This window comes from Artemia sp. Qi Xiang Cuo, chromosome 19 (genome assembly GCF_049724085.1).
Source record: "Artemia sp. Qi Xiang Cuo chromosome 19, ASM4972408v1, whole genome shotgun sequence".
Taxonomy (NCBI): domain Eukaryota; kingdom Metazoa; phylum Arthropoda; class Branchiopoda; order Anostraca; family Artemiidae; genus Artemia; species Artemia sp. Qi Xiang Cuo.
In genome coordinates this window covers 49644877-49668720 of record NC_142812.1, presented here as the reverse complement: position 1 = coordinate 49668720, position 23844 = coordinate 49644877, and the positions used below count along the sequence as shown (strand labels likewise).

The 23844-nt window shown below is 36.4% G+C and overlaps 1 protein-coding gene across 1 annotated transcript in view; it reads left to right on the top strand.

Annotated features, from left to right (window-relative positions):
* LOC148940953 (uncharacterized) overlaps positions 1-23844 on the top strand; it is a 71146-nt gene that overhangs the window by 13184 nt on the left and 34118 nt on the right. The window contains exon 2 of the mRNA XM_089104764.1: positions 8305-8413. Within this exon, the coding sequence (XP_088960890.1) occupies positions 8305-8413 (109 nt within the window). The remainder of the gene's footprint in view (positions 1-8304; positions 8414-23844) is intronic.

Genomic DNA, 23844 nt, shown 5'->3' with positions numbered 1-23844 from the left:
CAGGCATGAGACCTATGTAATTATATGATTATATTCTGGAATATTTTTTTTATTTATATTTAGTCTTGCATTAACATGTTTTTGCTTTCGGTGAAATTGGATTATTTTTGACTTGGTAGGTGCAATGGGTAAGTCTGAAGGTTGAGAGAGTTTTTCAAATTGGAAAAGTGACTTTTGCAGAATTGACTATGCTATCTCAAAGGTGTTGCCAGATGACCATAGCACCAGATCGTCAGCATATTGTAGATTTGTATGGGGTAGGTTCATGTCCCAGAGATATAGGGCAAAGAGGAGGCAACTGAGGACTGCTCCTTGAGGTAGGCCTTTGGTTATTGTCTTTTGGGGTGAAGAGGCTGAACCAACACAAACAATGAAACTTCGCAAACTTCTATGAAGGATTTTATAAAAGATACTAGCTTGGGGGGTAGTCCAAGGTTTGCAAGTTTGTTTAAAAGGATTTGGTGGTCTACATTGTCATATGCCCCTTCAAAATCTAGGAAAGCTGCAACTAGGACTTTATTTTTTGAGAATGATTCATTTATTGCATTTGTTAGCAAAATGAAAGTGTCTGTTGAGGAGTTGTATTTCCTGAATCCAGTTTGAGTGTGAGGGATCGTATTATTTTTTTAAACAAACCAGAGGAGTCTGTAATAGATCATTTTCTCCATTATTTTCCCCATCACAGGAGTAATCATTATGGGCCTATAGGACTCAGGGTTATCTTTGGGTTTATTTTTCTTAAGGATTGGTAGGAGGGACGAACATTTCCATATATTGGGGAACATAGAAGATGCCCAAGCGTGATTATAACAATTTAGCAGTTCTTGTTTGTATGAAGGGGTGAGATTCTTTATCCATGTAGGGTGTATATTGTCATAGCTGCCGCTAGTTTTGGTCCTAATATGATGTATTGCATTATTCATTTCCTGGATTGAAAATGGGCTAGTTATATACTCGGATCCTGGGCATGGTTGGTAACTTGGGTTCATAGGAATTGGGGACATTTTGCTTCAATTATTTGATGTTAGCTTATTAACAAAAAGAGTGGCAAATAGCTTAGCTTTTTTATTATAATTATCATAATGGATATTGTTATGTATAAGCTCATACAGGAGTGTGTTGGGGGAAGTTTTTTTCCCACAGATTTGGCTTATGACTATGTATAATTGGCTCATGTGTTTCTCTGGAGAGATTATTTGCAAAATTATTCCAGTATTTATATTTAGCATCTATTATAGTCCTTTTTAGATAAGATTCTGCTTGTATTTTTTTTTAATATGTAGTATGTGATGTTTTTCTTATGAATTCTGTCCTAGCTGCCTTTTATATTTCCCATTTATTTTGGCACTCATTTGTCCACCATGCTTTAGGAATCTGTTTAGGGAAGGTTTTCTTAGGTGTTGTCCTGAGAAGAGTAAGATCAACTGTACTTATTAGTAAATATGTTAAGGCCTCAGCATGTGTGTCTACTATTGTGTTTGAAATGCATGAATTTTGGGTAAAATTTGTAATTTCATCATTTAGCTTTTTTTGAAACATAGGCCAATTTGCTTTAAAGTTGATATATTTAGAGGTATGAGATAGGGTTTCAGCGGGTTCATTTAGGGAGCAAAGTATAGCAAAGTGGTCAGTACATAGACTATCAATTTTATTTATGTAAATTTTATTCAAAATATTTAATAACACAATTTTTAGATCAATTGTGGAGTGTCTGCCACTTTTGGGGTTGAAATATGTATTCAGGTTTGGAGGGGTAGCAACAGCTAATTCATTATTATTTGAAGTCATATGCTCAACCAATTTACCAGCTTTATTTGCTGGTTTATTCCCCCACAAAAGGCTGTGGGCATTAAAATCTCCACAAATAATGACATTTTTTAACATATTAGAATTATTAATATAATTAAAGAAATCCATGGCATCTGTAGTTTGGCCATTGGGGTTATAAAAGTTAATTATGTAGGTTTTTATATTATTCAGCCAAAAACTGATACGCATTGCATCAACATGATTAGCAAAATTTAGAAAATTGATCCAACAGACTTTTATATTATTTTTAACTAATAAAGCTACTCCACCTCCTTTTCTCTCTGATGATCTATCCTTTCTCAGGATAGTATATCCCAGAGACTTAATTTGTTGATTTTGGTTTACATGAGTTTCCTGGAGGCAATCCATATTAATGAATTTATTATTCATAAAAAATATTAGTTCAGTTAGCTTATTCTTTGTGAGTGATTTTACATTCCACTGAAGTATTGATATGTTTTGTTATGTTGATTTTTTTTTCAATTAACTGTGTATGAATGTTCAGCTTTCTTAAAAGTAAAGCAAGATCTTTTCTTACTTGAATGAGCATATCATAAGGGATGTAGATTTTTGCCAATTCTGCAATGATTTTTGTTTTCTGTAGTTGATGTATGTTCATGGCCAGAAATGCATCACAGTTTAGAATGAATAAGCATATATTTGGGGATTGCATGTTTGGTTGTGCATCCTATTTGTCAGTTAAGGGATTAATTCCTGGTAGTGTTTCTGGTTTGTTTCTTCTTGGGCCAGGCTGACCTCATCTCACCAGACAAGGAGGCTTGTTCACTTGGGGATTCCTTCTGATAGGGATGTGAGCTAGGGGGCTTAGAGGATGGTGTTTTATACGGAATACTTGATGCATTGGGGGCGTTTGACTGGGGGGTTTTGGTTGGTTTCATTACTGGCTTTATTTGGTATTGTTGGGCAGCAATTGCTTCCATTGCTGTAAAAGGGTATGGGATGGCCTTCCCTGTAGCTATTTAGAGTGTTAGTGCTCTTTTCTTATATGCAGGGCATAGTGATTTATTGGTAGATTCATGTGGGCCTTTGCAATTGATGCATGTAGGCTAAGTGTTGTTGCAAGTTGTCAACTCTTTAGGATTGAATGCTTTACAATTACTACACTCTAGAAGAATTTCATTGCATTTGTCTGTTGTGTGTCCCAGTTTGAGACACTTCTGGCACTAGATTGGCTTTGGTTTGTATTCTTTGTGTGGTTTCATTTGCCTAAATAGGAATAACTTTTCTGGGATGTTATTGTTTTCCTTCAGTGTAAATAAGAAGGATTTACTTGTTTTTAGGCCCTTAGAGTTAGGTTTACCAAGTTGGGTAACATCTTCAACTGGGATTGTGTTTCCAGCCCTATCTGAGAGCCCTTCTTTTAACTCCTGAATAGGTTTTTCTGGGGGAACATTATAAACTATTATTTTTGTTGGGGATTGTTTTGGGTTCCATTTAGATGCATTAATTGCGGTATTCAGAAGGGATTTCAGGTTGATTATTGTGTCTGCTGATTTCTGATCTTGGGCAGCTATTAGCAGAGATCCATCACAGTGAATATTAAGAGAGAACATTGATTTTAGCAATTTGAAAATTGCAACTCTTATTGTAGTAATCTTTTTAAGTTAAAAGGATGCAATAGGAGATATTTAAGGGTAAATTCCTAAGTTTTTGAAGAGATGATCTTATTTCGGGAGAGGGGAAATGCTTTGGAGAAGGGATACTTTTTCTCTTCTTGCGAAGCTTCAAGAAGGGACCTCCTAAAACCCATTATCATAATTTATACTGAAATTAGCCTCTACATTGATTATTGTCTGATTCTCAAAACCTTAGCTATCATATCAACTTGGAGATAGTATGTTTGACCAGCCAGGATGGGTATCAGTTTCACTGGTATTTGGGGTGGGATCTGAGGGGACTTTTTTTTGAGGACTTCTAATCATTGCCTACTGGAAAAAGCTTTACACTAAAACAAACTAAAACAAGAAAATATAATACAGTGATAACAAAGCGTCTGCTTTGTACAATGGGGAAAGTTTCTGGATCAAAAGAAACACCACAGTATGGCCTTGAGGATGATTTGAGCAGGATTGTGTCAGTACAACTACTGATTAATTGATATAATTTTTCACCAGAAATTTATTTTAAATTTCTTAAAATGTTGCTGCTGTATGATTAATCTTGTGCCAATGTTATAGCCTATTTTTTTCTGCTTGTTCTTCATCAACAGTTGGTTAGTAGTGGCAACCTGAGAAAGGGACTAAAAAAAGCATAAACTTTGGCTGTTGTTAAATACTATTTCCCTTAAGAAACTGAATCAATAATTTATAAACATATTTTTAATATCTTAAATAAGGTAATCTATTAGTCCCTGGATTGCCAATACCCGCATAATAGCTGTTCTTTTGACCACCCCTAAATGGTAGGAAACCTCTACCTTTCTATATTGAAAAAGAAGAAAATTTTGTATAACGTCTGCAAAGGGTTGTATCCAAGCTTTAGGAGTGAGGGGGACAACTGGAATGCAATTGCAATGTTGTTTTTTTACATTGATATTTAAAAAATACGTTATTAAGCTAGGTGAATGAAGCTTTGAGGTATTTTCAAGATGAGGGGCTTTAAGATTTCAAAAAAGGTAGGATTTTTTTTTATTAGCATTAGAAACCAGCTGTTGATGAGAAATAAGTACACAAAAGATTGCAAGCAAATAAAATCAGCTAGCTGAGTGTTTAGCAGGGATAAGGCAGAGAAGGGGGCTAGGATTTTGTTAAACTTAAAAAGGAATATCAAACTCAATTAAATAGTTTCTCCAATAGGAATGAAGTAAAAATCATGCTTTTGTAGTTGCTTATTCAAAAGAGGAACCCTGTAGCTACCAGGTTATTTAAATCACAGCCGGGTTAGGTGTTTTAAGTAGGCTACCTACCTGCATCCCTTTCCTCTCCTCAAGTCCTCAGCACAAACTTTTCGTGAATATAGAAACATTCTTTGCTAGGTGATTAATCTTCAGGAATACATCTGTAGCTCAAATTTCTGTCTGGAAAGGTATTTTCAGCCTCATAACTCTGCTCCTTCCCTGTGTATTAAGTTAAAAAGATTCTATCAAAATTGGTCCCAATTTCAAAAAAAAAAAAAAAAAAAAAAATCAGATTTTGCCTTATATACAATTCAAATTCTGAAAATCACCCTTTTAAAACCCACTGATCACAAGAAGCAGACTCAAACCCAATCTTTAAAAAAAATTAGTGCTTCAAAATCAAGACAGACCAAACCTAGTCTTCATAGAGTCTTACTAGCCTTATGAGCAGCAAACAAGTGGAGGCAGAGGTATGGAAGGCTTAACCTCCAGGATCCTGAATAGGTTTGCAATGAAATTTGAGAGTCATCAATGAAAAAAAAAACTTCTTCGTGGACTTAAAGAAAGGGGGGGGGTGATGTACAACTGATTAGAGATTGGGTTTCAGCTTAGTGTTTTTATTAGGGTGTATTGTAATAGAAAATAAAGAGCAAAACTAGTTATTGGTAAAAAAGAGTAAAACACTGTTTAGTTTCTTTGCCAACATGAAAGCAAAGAAAAGATTGACACTTGTTGCAGTAGACTTTCAAGCACATTGGACAACCTGGGTAGCTACAGTAAGCACTATTCTTCAGGGTATTGTCAAATTTTGGGAAATGTTATCTGCTACCAAGCACTCCAGCTCTAAAGGCAAATGACAGTGCTTTCTTCTTTTTGAGGAGATTTTCTCCTCCTTTGTCATGTCCAATGACCAATGTAAGACTCAAGAAGGTTGGCTGAAACTGACCTAGCTTTCTCAATGGCTAGGTACTCTCCAGCATAGAACCAAAAGTAAAGGAGTTGATTGCAGTAACAGTCAAGTTTGACTGTGTCTCTCCTATAGAGCAACTAGGCATTGGACAGGGCCAGATCAATAAAGTGGCAAAGAACCCACATGGTCCACATTTTTTTCTGCATGTCAAACCGGTATTAGCTGATCACTCTCTTGTATAAATCTATGTGCTGGTTGTAGTTGCTTTCAGTCCTGGGGCATGGGACGTCAATATACTCCTTCTGCTGTATCATACCTCCTTACATTTTCCTCTGGTAATTTGGCAACACTGTTTGAGGCTAAGAAAATGGCCTTATTGTCATACCATCAGGTCAGAGCAATTTTTCTGTCTCCTTGAACAAAACTGACAGACGTTCCTTTGCCTAGTCCTTTCAGCCCTCTGTCAGATTTCACTGAAGCTCCTCTTAGACGATTTTTCATCAGTGTGCCTGCTACTTTGATTTTTAGAGCATTGAGGTCTTCAAGAAGTTTCATGGAAGCAGAAAAAGAGGCTTATCCCTTCTTTGATGTCTTTACTGAGTTGCAGTACAGCAGCACTTCCTATTCTCTTCACTTGAAGGTCTTCCAAGAATGTAGTCTTCCCCTAGTAAATAATGGAAGTCATAGACCAAGCCAGATGAACTAGCTAGCACAAAGTTCTTCAAATCCAGGGATTGGGTTTTTTTGGGACATACTGCTTTATTGAACATTGTCCAGATAATGGAATCATTTGTTTGTCAATGCTCAGGAAGTCTCCTCTTTCAAGGGATGTGCACATTCTACAAACCTCTTCCAAAAGTGGTCTGACTTTCCATAGTTGGTCAGTAGCTCTATTGCTTTGGTAATATTCATCTTCCACAACAAACTTCAAGTTACTCTGGATTTTGAAGTACCTCTATTGATTTATGCTCTCAGCAATGTTTTTGGGCTTTGAATCTTTTGCTCCAGAACAGTCTGATCCTTGAATATTTCAGATTACCCATCAAAATAGTTACACCAAAAATTGTCTTCAGTTCTGGATTTGTTGCAGCAAGTGGTTTGCTGTATGTTATCTGGTAGTGATAATTCATCACAAAAGCCATCTGTTCAAAGAAATGGCATGAGAAGTATGTCAGGAAATATTTGTGAGGCTTCCAGTTGATTTGGTCTAATGGTGCCTGATCTTTGTTGATCAGTTCAAAATCAAGATTTATACCAGTAAACTGTTCTGAGGACTTCCATTTAGACAACAGGAGATATGCTTTTCCAGATCTACTTTTTGTATCTGGGCAAGCATTGGTCCTGAATGCTGAAAGCGGAATATGATTCTCTGTCATTGCACATGGAATCAAAATTAATCAGATCAAAAGTGTTGAGTGAACTAGGCTCTTCTTCCTCTTTGGATGAGAATTGACAGTCATCAGTACAGAGATGGCTGTCATCATTGAAAGACCTCCATTTGTTGCTGTCATCATTCCAAAATACCATCAGCATACCAATAATCACAATCACCTGTAACAGACCAACTTTAATTGCATGAAGTTATATAACCACAAGGCCTTCAACATCACTATAATGAAAATGGTGCTAATTTACTGCATAAGATGGGTCTCAAGGAAAATCATTGCTAGTGTTTCTTCTCCTTACTATGTTTTTGCATGTCAAGCAGGTGTTTTGGCCTGTTATTGGAACTGCTTGGGCGTTTTTCCACAGCAACCATCTGGCAACTTCAATACGTTTGGAATAATTTTCTTAGCCAGAATCCACTCAACTTTGAAAATCCTCTATGTAGAATTTCTTCAGAGATGGATAAAAAAAAGATGATAATATTGATGTTAAGTTTTCTCAATAAAATGGCAAAATACTGTTTCTAACTGTAATAGAAATTTTCAGTGACTCCTGAATATATTTGAAATAGTTAGGTTCTAATCTAAAATAATCTAAAATATTTTAATAATTAAATAATTTAAATAATTTAAAAAATCTAAAATAGACACACACGATAATAGAGAACATGTTTTATTTCAATACCACAAAAAAGTAATTTAAAAGTAAATTATCAATTGTTTTGTATTCTGTATTTTCTGCTCAGGGTTTACATAATCTTGCAGTATCAGCTGGGAGTGTAGGCAGAAATAGTAGTTTACTAATACCCCCTCCCCCCCCAGCCCGCCAGATTTTCTTAAAGATGCCGAATTTGGAAAAATATGCTGTTTAATATTCAGGGTCTTACTTGTCTGTACGGTACCTATCAGAATAAGCTTCCGAAAAACAGAACTTAGATTATCCAATTGAATTATTCACTTTTTTCCACATATGGAGACACAATTTTTATTTCCGATAAGTAGATGTAGGAGACTTGAATAAAAGGAAATAGCTATTAGAACTGAGGCTGTATCTAGGGGGTGGGTTACTTTGTTTGACCGCCCTCCCTCCGAACATTTTGTTCGACTCTTAAAAAGTAAAAAAAAATGCACATAAGCAAATTTTTGAGGGGTTTGTATTTGCCCCCCCCCCCCCCGAAACATAATTCCTGAACATGGTTTGATTAGAACTCAATGGTCATACTATTCCTTTTAGGTGAAAATTACCAAACAAAAGCAATTTGATAGAAGAGAATGATAAAGAAAGAAATTAAGTTAGCTGCAGGATTTTTGTCGACTCTTATCTAAAGGTTGTTTTATTTTAGGACACCGATATCGATTTTTTAGACGATGAGGCTGATGAGGGGTCAGGAATACATCGACGCAACGAAGAAAAGAGGATAAGCTCAAGAATTGATGATGAAGATGAAGGGGGTAAGTAGTCAAGGTTCTATTTTGAAATATTTGGAGTCTGCTGCAAAAACACCTAAAAGAAGTTTCTATTGACTTAAGTAATATACTGCTTGACATTGGTGTAACTAGGGGCGATCTTTAGTCGGGGAGTGGGGAGGTAGTGTGCATAGTTGTTTAAAAAATGGATCTAAAACTGGAATGGCCTACCGTGGCAAAACCAAAGAAACAAATCTTTATGACCAGCAGGAAGAAACACAATAACACAGAAGATCCAGCAGGAAGAAACACGGTAACATTTAAACGAATATTTCACCTGTATACAACAAGGCATCCTTAGCATTGAGCAAGAAAGAATCTAAACAATTACAGCTTAGAAAAAGAAAGAAATCCTTAGAAATCCTTAGAAATGGAAGATAATAATCAAAAGGAGAAATCAAAGCAATATATTCTTCGGCCTTTTGTTCGGCCTTTCGGCCATTCTTCGGCCTTTCGGCCTCTCCGCTTGCTGGGGCCATTTTTTCTTTAGAACGGCTGTGGAAACCCGAAAGACGCTATGTTAAATATCAGTCAAAAATGAGTTATGCGTCGATTCGACTAAAATCAGGTACGCCCGATTGATTGGTTTAATAAAAAGGCTCGTATCCCTTTTCGTTCTCGAGGTATTCTCCATTTTATAATCCTCTCAAATCGTGTTATAACCTAATGTTCGACCAATTTTGCAGACCAAAAAATGTTAAGTGCACGACTCTTCCACAGCCACGAAGATTGTCACATGGGACCCACCATGAGATGGCCAGAAAGGCATGATTGGAGCTCAAGAGAGAGATGGAGCTTATTTTCTATTACAGTTTTCTGCTTCTTCTGAATATTTTGAAAAATTTCACTTAACGCTTTTCATATTTCCACAGCTGAGAAGCTTATAGTTTTGACCTTTGGTTTTTCGAGCATAAAAATTCTGTTTCTTTCTAAACTTTTTTGGATCCACAGAAAACATAAAGTAATATCAGTAATTTTTGTAGTTTTGCTTCCTAAAAAAAAAACAGTTCTAGCCGCCAAAAAAAAAGTTTAAAAATGATAGTATGGAAGAGAGGCGTTCGATAGTGTTTCGGCTTCAGTTAGCCTAGTGTTCTGCCTGTTGGTTGTAATGACACTGTAGTAAAACTTTTTATTTTCTTGATTTTTACGTTCAAAAGGGCGTTGCGTCTTTTTTTGTTTTGTTTTTTTATTGTAATTCTCAATAGGCTCAGTTCGCCAGTTTAAACATCCATAAAACCATACGCGTTCTTTAAAAAAAAGTCTTGAGCTAAGATGTACCCCGCCGTGCAAAAAGTGGGGTAGCGTACTAGCAATGCTACTTGCCAGTTTTTATGGCCTAGTGAAATTTGGTGGCAGATTTTGTCTGAAAATACTATTCTTATGTATAAAAATACTTTTTGCTCAAAGAAAAGCTGTCAAAACACAAGTTGTGCTGCTAAAGTGTCGACAACTTTTGGAATTCTGTCGAATTCTGCTACTGGCAGCTTTGGAACTTTTTCTATTTCTGGATGCACCATATATGGCGTCCGAACAGTCGCTAAATATCTAAAAACTTTTTTTAGTCATTCTTGTTTTTTGCTATTATTTTATATATTCTATAATATAATGTATAGTGTATAGTATTCTATTCTATAATATATATAATATTATATATTATATATTCTATTATATATTCTAGGAAATCTTGTGCCCAGGTTACCCTGATACACAATAACAACAAAATTCTCACTCCACTCTTATCAGAGAAACTATTTTACTAATTTTATATTTATTTTCAGTTGTTGAATGGCACCTCATTGTCATTTTTTTTTTAAGTTGGCATCATGAACTAACTGCTAATGAGAAATAATAAAGAATGCAAAGTAACCAAATCTGCAACCTTAGTATTTGACTTAGGGCTATATCCAAACCTGAGGGGATAGGGCTATATCAAACATGAGGGGATTGGGAAAGTTTATATTAACTTTCAGTTAAACTGAAAGCTAATATAAAAATCAATTAGATAGAGTTTTCTAATAAGAAGGAAGGACAAATTTTGTTTTTATTGTTGCTAGTATAGAAGAGTTGCCTTGGCACAAAATTACCACTTAATACACACAATTTTTTCCCTCAACCTAGCAACTCAAGCGACACTTATTTTGAAACTTGGATTGCAGCTTAAATTTTTGGCTATTGTTGTCCTCCCCCCTTTAATTTTGGTTGTGAGCGTTTGTAAAATTTTGTCGTGAGATCTGCTTTTGAGATTTAGATCTAAAGCAGTTGTTTATCCAGTAAGAGGTTTGATAGGGCTCTGGGGGACCACCCCCTCTCCCTCCGAAATATAATTTTTTTGTCAAATCATGTGTTATCTGATCATATGTGTGCGTGTAACTGGAACCTCGTGTAACTGAACCCATGTAACTGAACCCTCGTGCAACTCAGCCTCCGTTGAACTCAATCCCATTTAACTGATACCTCGTTCAACTCAAAACCCGTTTAATTCAACCCCGCGCAACTTAACCCTCATCTGACTCAATTCCCCTTGAAATCAAGTCCTGTTTGGTTCAACTCAAGGCCTAAGAATGAGTTTGAAGCGCAAAGTTTGCTTCTCGCAAGACATTTACTTGTGATCAAATATTATAATTAGCTTGTTTTAAAATGTGTGAGTGGGAAGGAGATGGGTCGTTGAATTTGGGCCTTTGCTTCAAATTTAGAAATAGCTTTTCTTTTGGCCGGGCTTAAATTTTCATAGGATCTAGTCTACGAATACGCAATTGTAAAAACGAATTTGAAGAAAAATTGATAGGCATTGACAGGGCCGTATCCAGGATTTTTTGGCGGGGAGAGGGGGGGGTACAAAAAGACTTTAAAAACTCATCAAATTTTTTTTATTCATTTTTGTTACATTTATACGAGTCGGATGTTCGGGGGGGGGGGAGTTTCAAACCCTTTAACACCCCCCCCCCAGGATACGGCCTCGGGCATTGAAAGAAACCAGTTTAATAGGCTCGAATATTTCTGCTGCAAAAAAAAGGCTCTGAAGATTGCAACGGTAGTGACTATTATACTTAGAATTAGCTTTGAGTAGTTAATCAAATGTCTTTTTTATTTGGAACTTTCAGGTGAAGTATGGTGTTTACTATCAAAACCAGTGATCAGTTAATGCACGCTTTTATGGGTGGGGGGGGAATAAAACCCTAATTCCGAGAACCTCGGATGGTTGCTAATTTTAGGAACATCTTTGATGTTCCAGTGACCCACTGGTGCTGCAGCCAAAAAAAAAATAAAGAAAAAGAAGGCATGTCCGGGTATCAAGCATTTTCTCGAAATTTCAGAGAATTTGTTTCGTAGGTAATTTTATTGTTGAATCAAAAAAAGGTGGCTGGCGTTTACCCCCTCCCCCCTCGAAAAATCTTCCCTCGGAAAATACCCCCCTGGCTAATGCTCCTCTAACCCGCGGCTGGTGGTCTCCGATCACTTTCGACTTATAAAAAAGGACCTGAACTCCGAATTTCTGATCTAATGAGCACCATCCGAAGTTTATGCGACCATGAGGAGGAGGTGTGGATGAGGAAGGGGCAGCAACCCTTCTATGTGGAATGAATTCTGCTCGTCTTTGGGTTTAAGGTTACTCTTTACTGTCATAATAACAGCGTTGAACAGAAATATTCCCAGAGATCATAAAGGAAGTAGATTTAAATGCGACATTTTTGGTGCATTTTTAAAGTTTTTTTGTATTAAACCTTCCGGAACCCCTCCCACCGACAAAATCCTTACGGCCCTTGGGTCAAACATCAGTTTCTACCTCTACCGTCCCCTCGTCTCTCCCTTAGAACTAATCCTGTATCAATCTGATGTCTCCACGAGAGCTGGATTGTTTTGGCATTAAAATGCACCTTTTGAGGAATCTCCCTCCCTGCCAAACTACAAAACAATCAGAGAATCCCATTGTAGAAGATTAAAGTGCCTTTTTTAAGTTTTGTAATTTGTCCATTGCTTACAGATAGTTTTTGTTATTGGGAAACATACGGACATTTTTCGCCGGGGAGTTTTCTTCAGAGGGGATTGTTTGGGGGAATTTTCAGTGGGGAGTAAATTTTTACTAATAATTTCCTTTCAGCGAGGATGAATTTCCCGGGGGATATTTTACGGTTATTTTCAATGGTGGGGGGGGGGGTAACAGCCTATAACCAAGATAAATAGTATCTATCGTTAACGAGTCAGCATTGTATTTATTGATTTTTTTTTTTTTTTTTCATTTGGCAGTTATTTTTAAAAACTTCCTAATTTTCCACTTCCAAAGGGACTGAGAAAGGTAGTATTCAAGAGGGGGATATTAAATAAAAGTTTAAGGGTCTGCGATCATGGACATATTAGTGGTAGACCTCTTATGGTTTCAAGTCGTTACACTCCTGAAATGGCACCAAATCGCATTTTGGTGCCATAAGCCATTTTCTGATGGTGTTGTCATGACAAAATTATCTATCTGCAATGTTCTACTGCCCTATTAGAACTGGCGAAGTAAAAAAGAAAAAGGAGACTTATCAGCATTTCCAGCTCTTTTCAAAAATTCTCATAAGTTTGTTTCCGCAATAAACTTTTACTATTAAGATGAATCTAAATAATAGCTATCATTTCTGAATCAGCAAATTTTAACGGCAAATTTTTCTGATGAGACAGTTTTTTTTTAAGTTTTTCAAGCTTTTGGTTGCTATGGGCCGTGGTTTATACCAGCTATTGCTGCAACCATGAGATTCAAATTCAAGTAAGCTTTTATCACTTCCGAAAAAACGGACTGAATTGCATTTTCTAGTTATATTGTCGATTTGTAGAGGGTTGATTTGAATGGGGGTTGAGTTGCTTGAGGATTGAGTTAGAGTATTGAATTGCATGGGGTTGAGTTGAATGGTGGCCAAATTGGTTGCTGCATGGATGTTGAGTTGACTGAGGGTTCAGTTGAATGTAGGTTGAGTTAAACGGGGGTTGAGTGCACAAGGGTTCAGTTAAACGGTGTCTCTGTTGTACCATGGTTTAGATGTACGGGGGGTTGAGTTAAATGAACGTTCAGTTGAATGGTTTTGAGTTGAAATGGGTTCAGCTAAACTGGGCTTGAGTTAAAAAGGTTTGAGTTGCACAGGGGTTGAGTTAAATGGGGAGTTCAGTTGCAAGAGGGTTCAGTTTAACGAGCTTACACGAGGGCTCAGTTGCACGGAAACCAGTTTTAAAATGTAATAGGTGTTTCCCTCCGCGGAAAAAAAACCCTGAGAAAAATCCCCCCCCCCCAATATTCTTCTGGATAATTCCGATTTTTCACTATAAAGGAAATTGAAAGTTCTTCTAACCTGCTTAAGTAACAACAAAAGATTGTGCCTTAATAGAGTCGTATTTTCTGCCATTTTTGGTGTAAAATGACAGTTTTGGTCCAAAGGCCCAAATAGTTTCGGCCAATATGGCCGTCGAGTCAAAATTCTGAAATAGGCAATTGATTTAAAATTATCAAAAACTATCTGTTGAGCTTTCCAGTTTCACTGGAGCACAGATATGTGTATATAATATATATATATATATATATATATATATATATATATATATATATATATATATATATATATATATATATGTATATAGATACAAAATAAATGGTTAAAATAGACATTTATTTTAAGCTTATTTTGAAAAGTTTATTCATTTGAGGCTTGATAAAATTACGTGCAGTGGTATAATTTTGCCTTAATCACAATGGAGGAGGGCTGATGGATGTTTGTGTAGTTCTCTGATTGTTTTTTAGTTGGGGGAGGGAGAGGGGGCAGATGCCTCAAAGGATGTATTTTAACGCTGAAGCATCTCAACTCACATTTAGTATTCAGATAAATGCCGAATTAGTTCTAAGGAAGGGGGAGGTGGAGGTAATAACTGATATGTAATCCCTCTTGGTTTCTGGTCTAAGCTGTTATTATGAAAGTAAAGAGTAACATTAAACCGTAAAATGAGCAGTATTTATTCCGTATAGGAGGGGGTTGCCCCCTCCTCATCCCCAACCTTCCAACTTCGGAGGATACTTATTAGATTGGAAATTGAGTATTGTACTCCTTTTTTTAGTCGAAAGTGACTGGGGACCAACCAGCCCCTGTCCTAGAACTGTATTTGATATCTAGTCTTTATGTTACCCCTTAGGAGATCTGATCGACATTTGAGGTGCCTATTTTGTACTTTCTCTGCGGCTGCTCAATTCCGCGTGCAGATGAATTTTCATGGGGGAGAGGAATGTTCCGTGGGGGGGGGGGGGCTTCTGTTAAAATATAGACCTTTTATCAGGGCTGCCAGTGGAAATTTAATATTTTAGGAAAATCCATTTGCGAAAATCCTAAGGTTTGAAAAAAAACCTAATATATTAAATATTAATGTGTATGCTTTAGTTTAGGCTATATACTCCTCCTGAAAACCAAAGCTCAGAGTTGAAATCCATGACTATTAGGGAAAATTCTAAGGAGTGACAGCCCTGCTTTTCCCCGGGTAATTGAATCCTTGTTACGCCCCTAACTTTAGATATTTCTTTTGCATTCTAAATAAGAAGAAACTGAAACCATGCACCTGTATTTCAAACAAGTCTCGATATGATTCAGTTTCCGGAGTAAAAACATAATGAGCAGTGTTGCCAACGCTTTGAAATAAGCTGTACCAGTTTTCCGATTAAAATTGTACCACAAGAAAGTAATTTGTACCACTGGAACATCAGGTTACAAATTTGCCGCAACCATAAGAAAATTTTCAATTGACTAAAACTTGGAGCAGATATTTGAGTAAAAAAAGAGCAAGTAAAATATAAATGTACCGGGAAATTTGATTGTACAACATTTCCAAACGTACTACACTGTGCCAGGACCTCTAAATTGTACCAATAACGGTACAATTGTACCGCGTTGGCAACGCTGGTAATGACCAACAAAATCAGAAGTTCTGAACAGAACTAAATGAAACTGCTGGAACCATGCCAGACTATAAAGTTTGATGAATGAGACCAAAAAAAGGATGCTTACTTATTGTTTGCGATGTTTTGGTATAAACATTCAATATTGTATTTTACGGGAAAATTTCTTGGATGGCAAATAATGAATTTACCCCTTTTTTTCAAAGGCAAAACGATTTTTGGTACTTACGTGTTATAGCGACTAGACCAAAGAAGTGAAGATCAGTTAATTCAATCGTCGAAATTGATTTTTCAGGAGCTTTCACACCACATCTTTTTTCTAACTGTCACCGTAGTCAAGCTTTTACAAATTTTCTAGATTTACAGAAAAACTTAGTTTGATGGCTAAAATGATTAGTTCAAAGTAATAGCATAAATTAGTGAGTATTAGCTTCGTCTCCATGGAATTTGCTGTTTCTATAACAACGTCTGACAGCGCAAAGGCATCTGAGGTCAACACAATTGCGCCAACCCTCCCTTCCCCGCGCTCAATCCACAGCTTCACTCTTACTTCTCTCCCATCAAGTTCAATCTTTCTTTACCCAAAGATAAAAAGGTTTTGATTATAAAAATGTTCTGATTCAAAACTTTTACTTCATTTTTCTGGCTCAAAATTTGAGATAACAATTTGGGTAAATAGGAAAAAAATTGGGTAATTATTTTTTATATTAATTATTTAATAAAAAAGCAAATAAATGTTGCCACGGTCTTTACATCTGTGTATCTTCGCTATCCTTTACTATCTAAGAGAAAAGACAGAAAAGGAAAAAAAATTGGGTAAATAGGAAAACGAGGGCAAAGGCGTGGTTATTCACCTTCGCTTTCTCACATACCATTAATGAATAATGTGTTCGGCTTAAAGAAATAAATCTAAAAAATAAACCAATTGAATTAAAGTACACTTTTTAACATGTAAATACAGAACAGCGATCCCACTTTCTCTTTGCTTTAACTCTTTTCGTATGAACTTTTCCCACCAGTAGCGTCAATGGGGGTGGGGGTAAGAAGGGCCTATATCCTCCTTGATGTTGGAAAATACTTCTTTTGGGGTATTCTCATTGAAATGCGCTTTTTTTTGCATTTTAATTGAGGAAATTAAAAAAAACTAACCAATTAATCCTCATATTTTTCAACCACTGAAAAACACATTTTGCCCCCTTCTCTAAATTTTCCTTATTTTACTTTTTGTTTACTTACCGTTATTTTACTAAATTTTCCTTATTTTTACTTTTGTTATTTTATTTTACATTACCAAAAACTCCTTTTTTTTCTTTTTGTATTTGTTTACCGTTACAATTGTCTAGCTTCATTTTTTCTCACTTTTTAAATACCCTTTGTATCCATTGAATTTAAAGAAAAATAGAAAATAGCACAAAATTATATGCACTATATAAAAAACCTCATTAAGCAAGCTTCAAGAAGGACAGAAATAAGCATGAAATTTTCCTCAATACACAGCACATCTAGATATATCTAGATGTAGAGATATCTCTACTGCGATACACAGGCACACCACCAAATCGTGTCAATTTTTGTTTTTTTTCTGCTGTTAGGATTTTTTAAGTCTTTTTACGATAACTTTTAGGTACTCGTCGGTACTCGATAGGTACTATTAGGTACTTGATCATTTTTTAGGTACTCGATAGGTACTCTTAGGTACTCTATAATTTTTTAGGTACTCGTCGGTTATTAGAAACACACCCAAGAAGTGACGTTAGATTAATCCTAACGAAATACATGAGGGTAAATTAACATTTTAGAAACAAAATTATGAAAACCTAACTACCCCCCCCCTCCATGTGCAAATATATAGCCACTCTGTCTAAGTTCAATGCATTGTATCATCCATCACTTGTTTTTGTAGCTATGAAACCGGTTTTCTGAGATGTAACCTAAGCGTAATTATTGAATGTTTCCAGTAACCAACAAGTACCCCTTTTTATCCTCTGCTGTTTTTAAATTTTCAGTCACTAAATCATTTTTCGAAGTGACGGTTTCATTCATAATTTTAAATTACCAAGAACATCAAAACGAAAACATCATTTGCTCTCTGGACACATCTCAGGCAGTTTTGCCGCCTGGCGAAAAAAATCACTAGATTTTAGTGATTTTCAGTGTCTTTTTTCAATAATCTAGTGATTTATGTGCTGATGTAGTGACTTTTTTTGTTTATGTCATATAAAAAATTACTAGAAATAGTGATAAATCACTACGGGTGGCAACCATAATCTTAGGTTTATTCACACCTGGAACCTGCGATTTGTCACGAGTTTCATTTTGCTTCTTTGAAAATTATAAAAATTTTACTGAAAGTTGTTGGCTCTTGATGTGGCGAAGGACCATAGACATCACAATTTAAGAAGAAGAATCCTGCTATTTTAAAAACTGGTCTAAATTTTTGGAGCATATGGGATCCAGTTGATTTGTGAAAGCAATTCACTCAGAGGCGATTTTAGGGGAGGGACAGAGGGGCACTTGGCCCCGGCCCAGAAATTTTAGGGCGCAAAATTTAAAATAATTAATCTAACGGTTAGCATATTTTTTTTTATTTTTTAAATTTTAATTTTATTAAAATGAAAATAATTAATAAATTATTAATTAATAAATAAAAAAATAAATTAAGAAGTACAAATAATTAAATAATAATAATAATAATTAAAATAATTAATATTAGTTAAATAACTAAATAATCTAAACAATAAATTAAAAAATGATAAAAAAATATGTTAATAATTCATTAATACATTGAAAATAATTGGGTTAATGAATGACAATTTTGTTAAGATTCGGGCTGAAAATTTTGGGAAACAGAGGGGAGGGCTAACTCAAAGGCGCAAGAGAGGCCAAAACCGCCATTGAATTCACTTGGCTTCTGGAGAGTGATTAGTTTGTTGTTTTTTTTGGGGGGGGGGATGCATTTCATGAACAAAGAAATCTGATCGTTGTTAGATCAGCTTAATTTTGTAAATAGCTTGTGCAAACATCTGGGAAATGTAATTTCTTCGAATGCTTATCGTGGTTTGTGTTCCCTGATTTAGAAACTGACAATTTTACTGTCATTTGATACTGAAATTCAGTATCAAATTCAGTATCATTTCAGTATCATTTGATACTGAAATTCAGCTTCGGCCGTTTACCTACTGACATTTTGAAATACACTTTGTATTTTTTTTTCTTTTTTTTTTAAATTGGTACAAATATTGAAAAGTTCAGAAACGCGTGGAAATAGGAAAATGAGTTTTTCCTTTTAAACAAGTTTAAATCTCTCAGACAATAATATTATAAAGCATCATAGGTAAATCGATAAAAATTTACCATTTCGAAAAGTATATATCTGATAATAAGAATATGCCATTTTTGTTCAGTCCTGTGTTTTTTTATTTTTCGCCTTCAGACTATAATTTTGCCATCGTTCAATTGCTGAGATTTAAATTCCTTTATCTGTCCAATTTTGTTTTTTGAATTTGATATATTTTTTTATGTATATTGAAAAATATGTTGAAAAGGTTTTACAGAAACGTGCGGAAGTAGGAAATTTTCCAATCTTTTAAGGACGTTTGGGTCTTTTTGTAAGAAAAGTTATTTTGGCTCCGTGAACAGGGTTGCCATTTGTAGCACGGACGTGCTATTTTAGCACTATTTCATTATGTGTAGTACGTGCTCGGGATTGCTAAGATACAACAGAAGGTGCTATTTTAGCACTATTAAAGTCAATTTTTTTACTATAGCACCGAAAATCGCTTTGTAGCATGCAAATTTGGGCAGCTGTAGCACTGTAAGAACTGACGATGGTAGCAGCCCTGTCCGTGAATGAAACTACTGAATCCACTAATATAAGTATCTTATCCTTTCGGTGGAAGCTACCGCTTTGGAATTAACTTTAGGGCATTTGAATTATGAGATGAATCATGCTGGCCGATTGATAATAACAACTGAAGACAATTACCGAACGGGCTGGATTACGAATCGTGAGAATCTTCGTATACAGTTTTCAAGAAGCTTCTTTTGAATCTTTCATTAGCTTGTCATATCCCAGTAACGGTAGATTAAGATTTCGTCTTCTTCATATTACGTTTTTGGTTAGTTTGTCGTGCAAAAGCTCAATTTGTGATTTTGTTTATTTTCAGTGAATGAAATGTTTCCGAATATATTCTACTGACGCTTTAAACCCCTTTGTCGTCTTTTTTTTGGCTCATTTGTGATTTGAATCATTTCTACGGATTCCAATCGATGCTTTCATGTCCTTTTGGATTCCGTTTTCCTTGAGTCATTTGTCAAAACATACATTAAAATTCGGAGCACTGTTTATGCCTAACAAATTGCTTAGCATACGATACTTATTAGACTAAGAAATTCTGCAGATAGAGTTATAAGAGAAGAACAAGACTGGTTTAGTGAAGGGAGAGTATGTGTCGACATAATTTTCACTTTTAGTTTAAAAGTTGGAAGTGTCTGAATAATCAGACCTATCGGATCCCTTTAATCCTCAATTTTATGGGTTATAAACAGGCATGTGATTCAGCTACTAGAAGACTTTTAGTGAATACCCTATCCTTGCATCGCACCCAGGATCAAACATCCCCCCTGCCAATGATAAATCCTGTATATTAAAATCCTGCATGGCATCCGAGGGGCTGAAGGCATGTGATTCGGCTGATGGAAAACTTTTAGTGAAGATCTTATCCTTGCATCGCACCCAGGATCAAACATTCTTCACTCCCGATGATAAATCCTGGGTGTTAAAATCCTGTATGGCATCCATTTGGGGTAAAGGCATCTGATTCAGCTGGTAGAAAACTTTTAGTGAAGACTTTATCCTTGCATCGCACCCAGGATTAAACTTTCCCCACTCCCGATGATAAATCCTGGGTGTTAAAATCCAGTATGACATCCATGTGGGGGGGGGGGGGGGTAAAGGCATGTGATTCAGCTGGTAGAAAACTTTTAGTGAAGACCTTATCCTTGCATCGGACCCAGGATAAAACATTCCCCACTCCCGATGATAAATCCTGGGTGTTAAAGTCCAGTATGGCATCCATGGGGGGGTAAAGGCATGTGATTCAGCTGGTAGAAAACTTTTAGTGAAGACCTTATCCTTGCATCGCACCCAGGATAAAACATTCCCCACTCCCGATGATAAATCCTGGGTGTTAAAGTCCAGTATGGCATCCATGGGGGGTAAAGGCATGTGATTCAGCTGGTAGAAAACTTTTAGTGAAGACTTTATCCTTGCATCGCTCCCAGGATTAAGCTTTCCCCCCTCATAATGATAAATCCTGTATAACATCCCATGTGATTCAGGCGATACTAGTACTACTACTAACAACTCACCGCAGTACCAAGCCGCCTGAGGCCAACAAAGCTACGCATACTCTTCCTCCATCCCATTCTCTTCAAAACTTCCCCCTTTACACCCTCCCAAGAAGTTCCCATTTTCCTTAAATCTGTCTTTATGGCATCTTCCCATCCCAACCGCGGACGACCTGCTTTTCGCTTAGTACTTGACGGTTGGCCGAAAAGGACAATCTTCAGTAATCCATCATCCTTCATCCGCAGAACATGCCAAAGCCATCTCAACCTTTCTCTCATTAAAGCCCTGAAAAGCGGGATTGGACCGCATTTTTTGTACAACCTATAGTTGAAATACGGTCAGTCAGCCGAGTACCCAGAACAATCCGTGGGCAATTTCTCTGGAAAACATCTAGCAAATCTTCATCCGCTTTTCGGAGCGCCCATGCTTCAGAACCTTACTTAACCACTCTCATCGCAGTAGCTTCCAATGTTCTAGTCTTGTTTTGCAGACTTATTTCCCTATTCTTTCAAACTTCTTTTAGCTGTGAAAAAACACCCTGAGCCTTTGCTATTCTACTTTTAACATCTTCACCGCTCCCACCGTCTTTACTAATAATACGACCTAGGTAAATGATGCTGCCCACCTGATCAATCTTTTCATTACCCAACGTCACCTTTTCATCTTCACTTATTCCTAGCCTTAGCGACTTAGTCTTCTTAACATTAATGTTAAGAAAGTGTTCTTGACATTAGTACCCTGAAATCGCAGAACCTCTAAAAGTTCATTCATTTTGCTCACACTTTCATCTAGGATTCTTAAATCATAAGCATAATCTAAGTCCAGGAAAGTTTTTCCTCCATTTGATTCCGCGTTCTCCCATTGCCTTTCCTGTGATCCTTGAGACAAATTTCATATGATCCATATAGATGGAGATAGAGCACAGCCGTGCTTAACTCATGATTTAATACGAAACCAGCTACTAGCTTCAGTTAATACCTTAAACGCAGCAGTAATATTCTCCCATTTATAAATCCTGCATGGCATCCGCGGGGGGTGAAGGCACGTGATTCAGCTGATAGAAAACCTTTAGTGAAGATCTTGTCCTTGCATCGTCTTTAGTGCTATCAAGGCAAACTTATATTATTAAAAAAGAACACGTGGCGATGAGCCATCAAATATGTCTCTATGACCTTGCGGCAACCTGTTAGCCCGTGTAAAAAAAAGAAACAAACCACTGCTACCCATGCAAAAATGGGATTTTCTCCGTTTTTCAGTAAAGGGTTGGCTCAAAACCTCTAGTGTAAGGTATTTCAACCTTGGTAAATCCAACGTTGCACTTTCCATTTCGATCCGCTGCCATTTTCGAATCGTCTCAAGGTCTTTCAAAATTCTTAAATGTTGGTTTTCGTAGTACATTTTTACTATTTAGAGCTTTACTATAATGAAAGCTTCCCCATGTCATAGTTGTCATTCCTGAATCGATTTTAGATAAAAAAAAATTGCATCTTACATTATGTCATTAAGTTTTCGGTTTCTCTGGCCTGTAGTGTATTCTTCACCAGACTGTTGCTACTGCTTCAACCATGATGCCAGATAAGTACGTTAAAGTAATTAGTATTGTGTAAAAGCATAATCGTCCAGCGGTTAACGTTGTAGGTGAGGCTAGCAGTTGATTTGAAGTAGAATCAGGAGTTAGGCTGGGTTGTATCTTATCTCCGTTTATATGGATTATTTCGTTAGATTTTTTCCCTTAAAGAGCATAGCAAAGGCTAGGGTAGAACATTGTTTTAAATGGGAAGGTAAAACTCCCCCGTTTGGTTTGAGGGAATTGAGCGCTCTATATAAAAATGTTAGCGAAATGGATGAAGTTTTGAGAGTTAAGGGTAGACAAGATAAGAAAACATGTCACTGTTTAAAACTGTTCACACAAACGCAATTAAGTATTTAAAATGCCACAAAGCTGAGTGTCAAAATTGACATTCTGCAATGGTACATCCTATAAGGTAAAGCGATAACAATAAAAACTTGATTAATGATCAAAACTGAGAAGTTAAGTGTGTTGATGGCACGAAATAAGAAGCAGAGGGGACGGGTTGTTTGTTGCTCCAATCCCCTGAACATTTTGAGAAGGAGGGAATAAAACTTAATCTTCGCTTCTGCTGGTCCAGGGATAGGAGGTTTTGCTTGTCTGAGAAGAAAGTTTATGTTTGAAGGGGTCAGGGCACGAAAATGGTTTTGAAAAGTAAAGTTAAGAAGACAAATCGTATAAACTAGCCTAAATGACGATGAAGATGCTAAATCACTCAAAGAAGGATGATGGGGGGGGGGGTATTAGCGAACGAGACAGTTGCCCAAATGGATAGGTTCAAACACCAAGGCAGAATTTTTAGTAAGGATAGTGGATGCAGTGACGGTTTACGATATAGTAGATCAAGATCTAGATAGTAGATGTAGTATGTAGTAGATGTAGTGGCGGAAGAGCTGACTGCTTTTTTTGTAGTTGGAAAAGTTTGGGAAAATGTAACTTAGGTCTTAGAACTAAGATTAGGATACTAGAATAATAGTTACATCTGTAAAGTATGGTTCTGAAGTATGGACCTGTCGAACGGTTAAGGAAGATGCGCGAACGGCTAAGGAAAGATAGTTTTAGTTGCTCGTTTGGAAGACCGTATGTAAAGCAATAAGCGATACAGAAAACGGGATTTCATCCGTATTTCTAGGATTATAATGAACAATGGCCAAATGGCTAAGATTGAGACCTCCCCTCCTAACCAAAAGCAGGAAGTCTTGAAGTGGATGGAGTTAGGTTGTAAGGAAAGTTTTAAAAGAAGCATAAACCTCGTGGAGCTAAGTGAAGAGTAAAACTTAGAACGGAGTGAAATGGAGTGTGAAGTTGTTTTTGTATCTTGCAGTTCTGTAATTATTTATGAATGACAATAGTATTAAAAGTGGTATATTTAAAAGCTCTATTCAGGTGCAAAAGGGGCAGAACTAAAACTAGAGGTTTACGTTGATGTACCTGCTAGGTTGAATACAAAAGATTAATATACATTGTGCCCGCTTCTCTTTTTCAAGCAAGATTCTTACGTGTACTTGTGTCAGGATGTAAGTTTTTCAGCTCTCCCGGGATGAAAAATAATTTTGGAGACAGCTGGGTATCAAGCTCCTCTGTCTCCT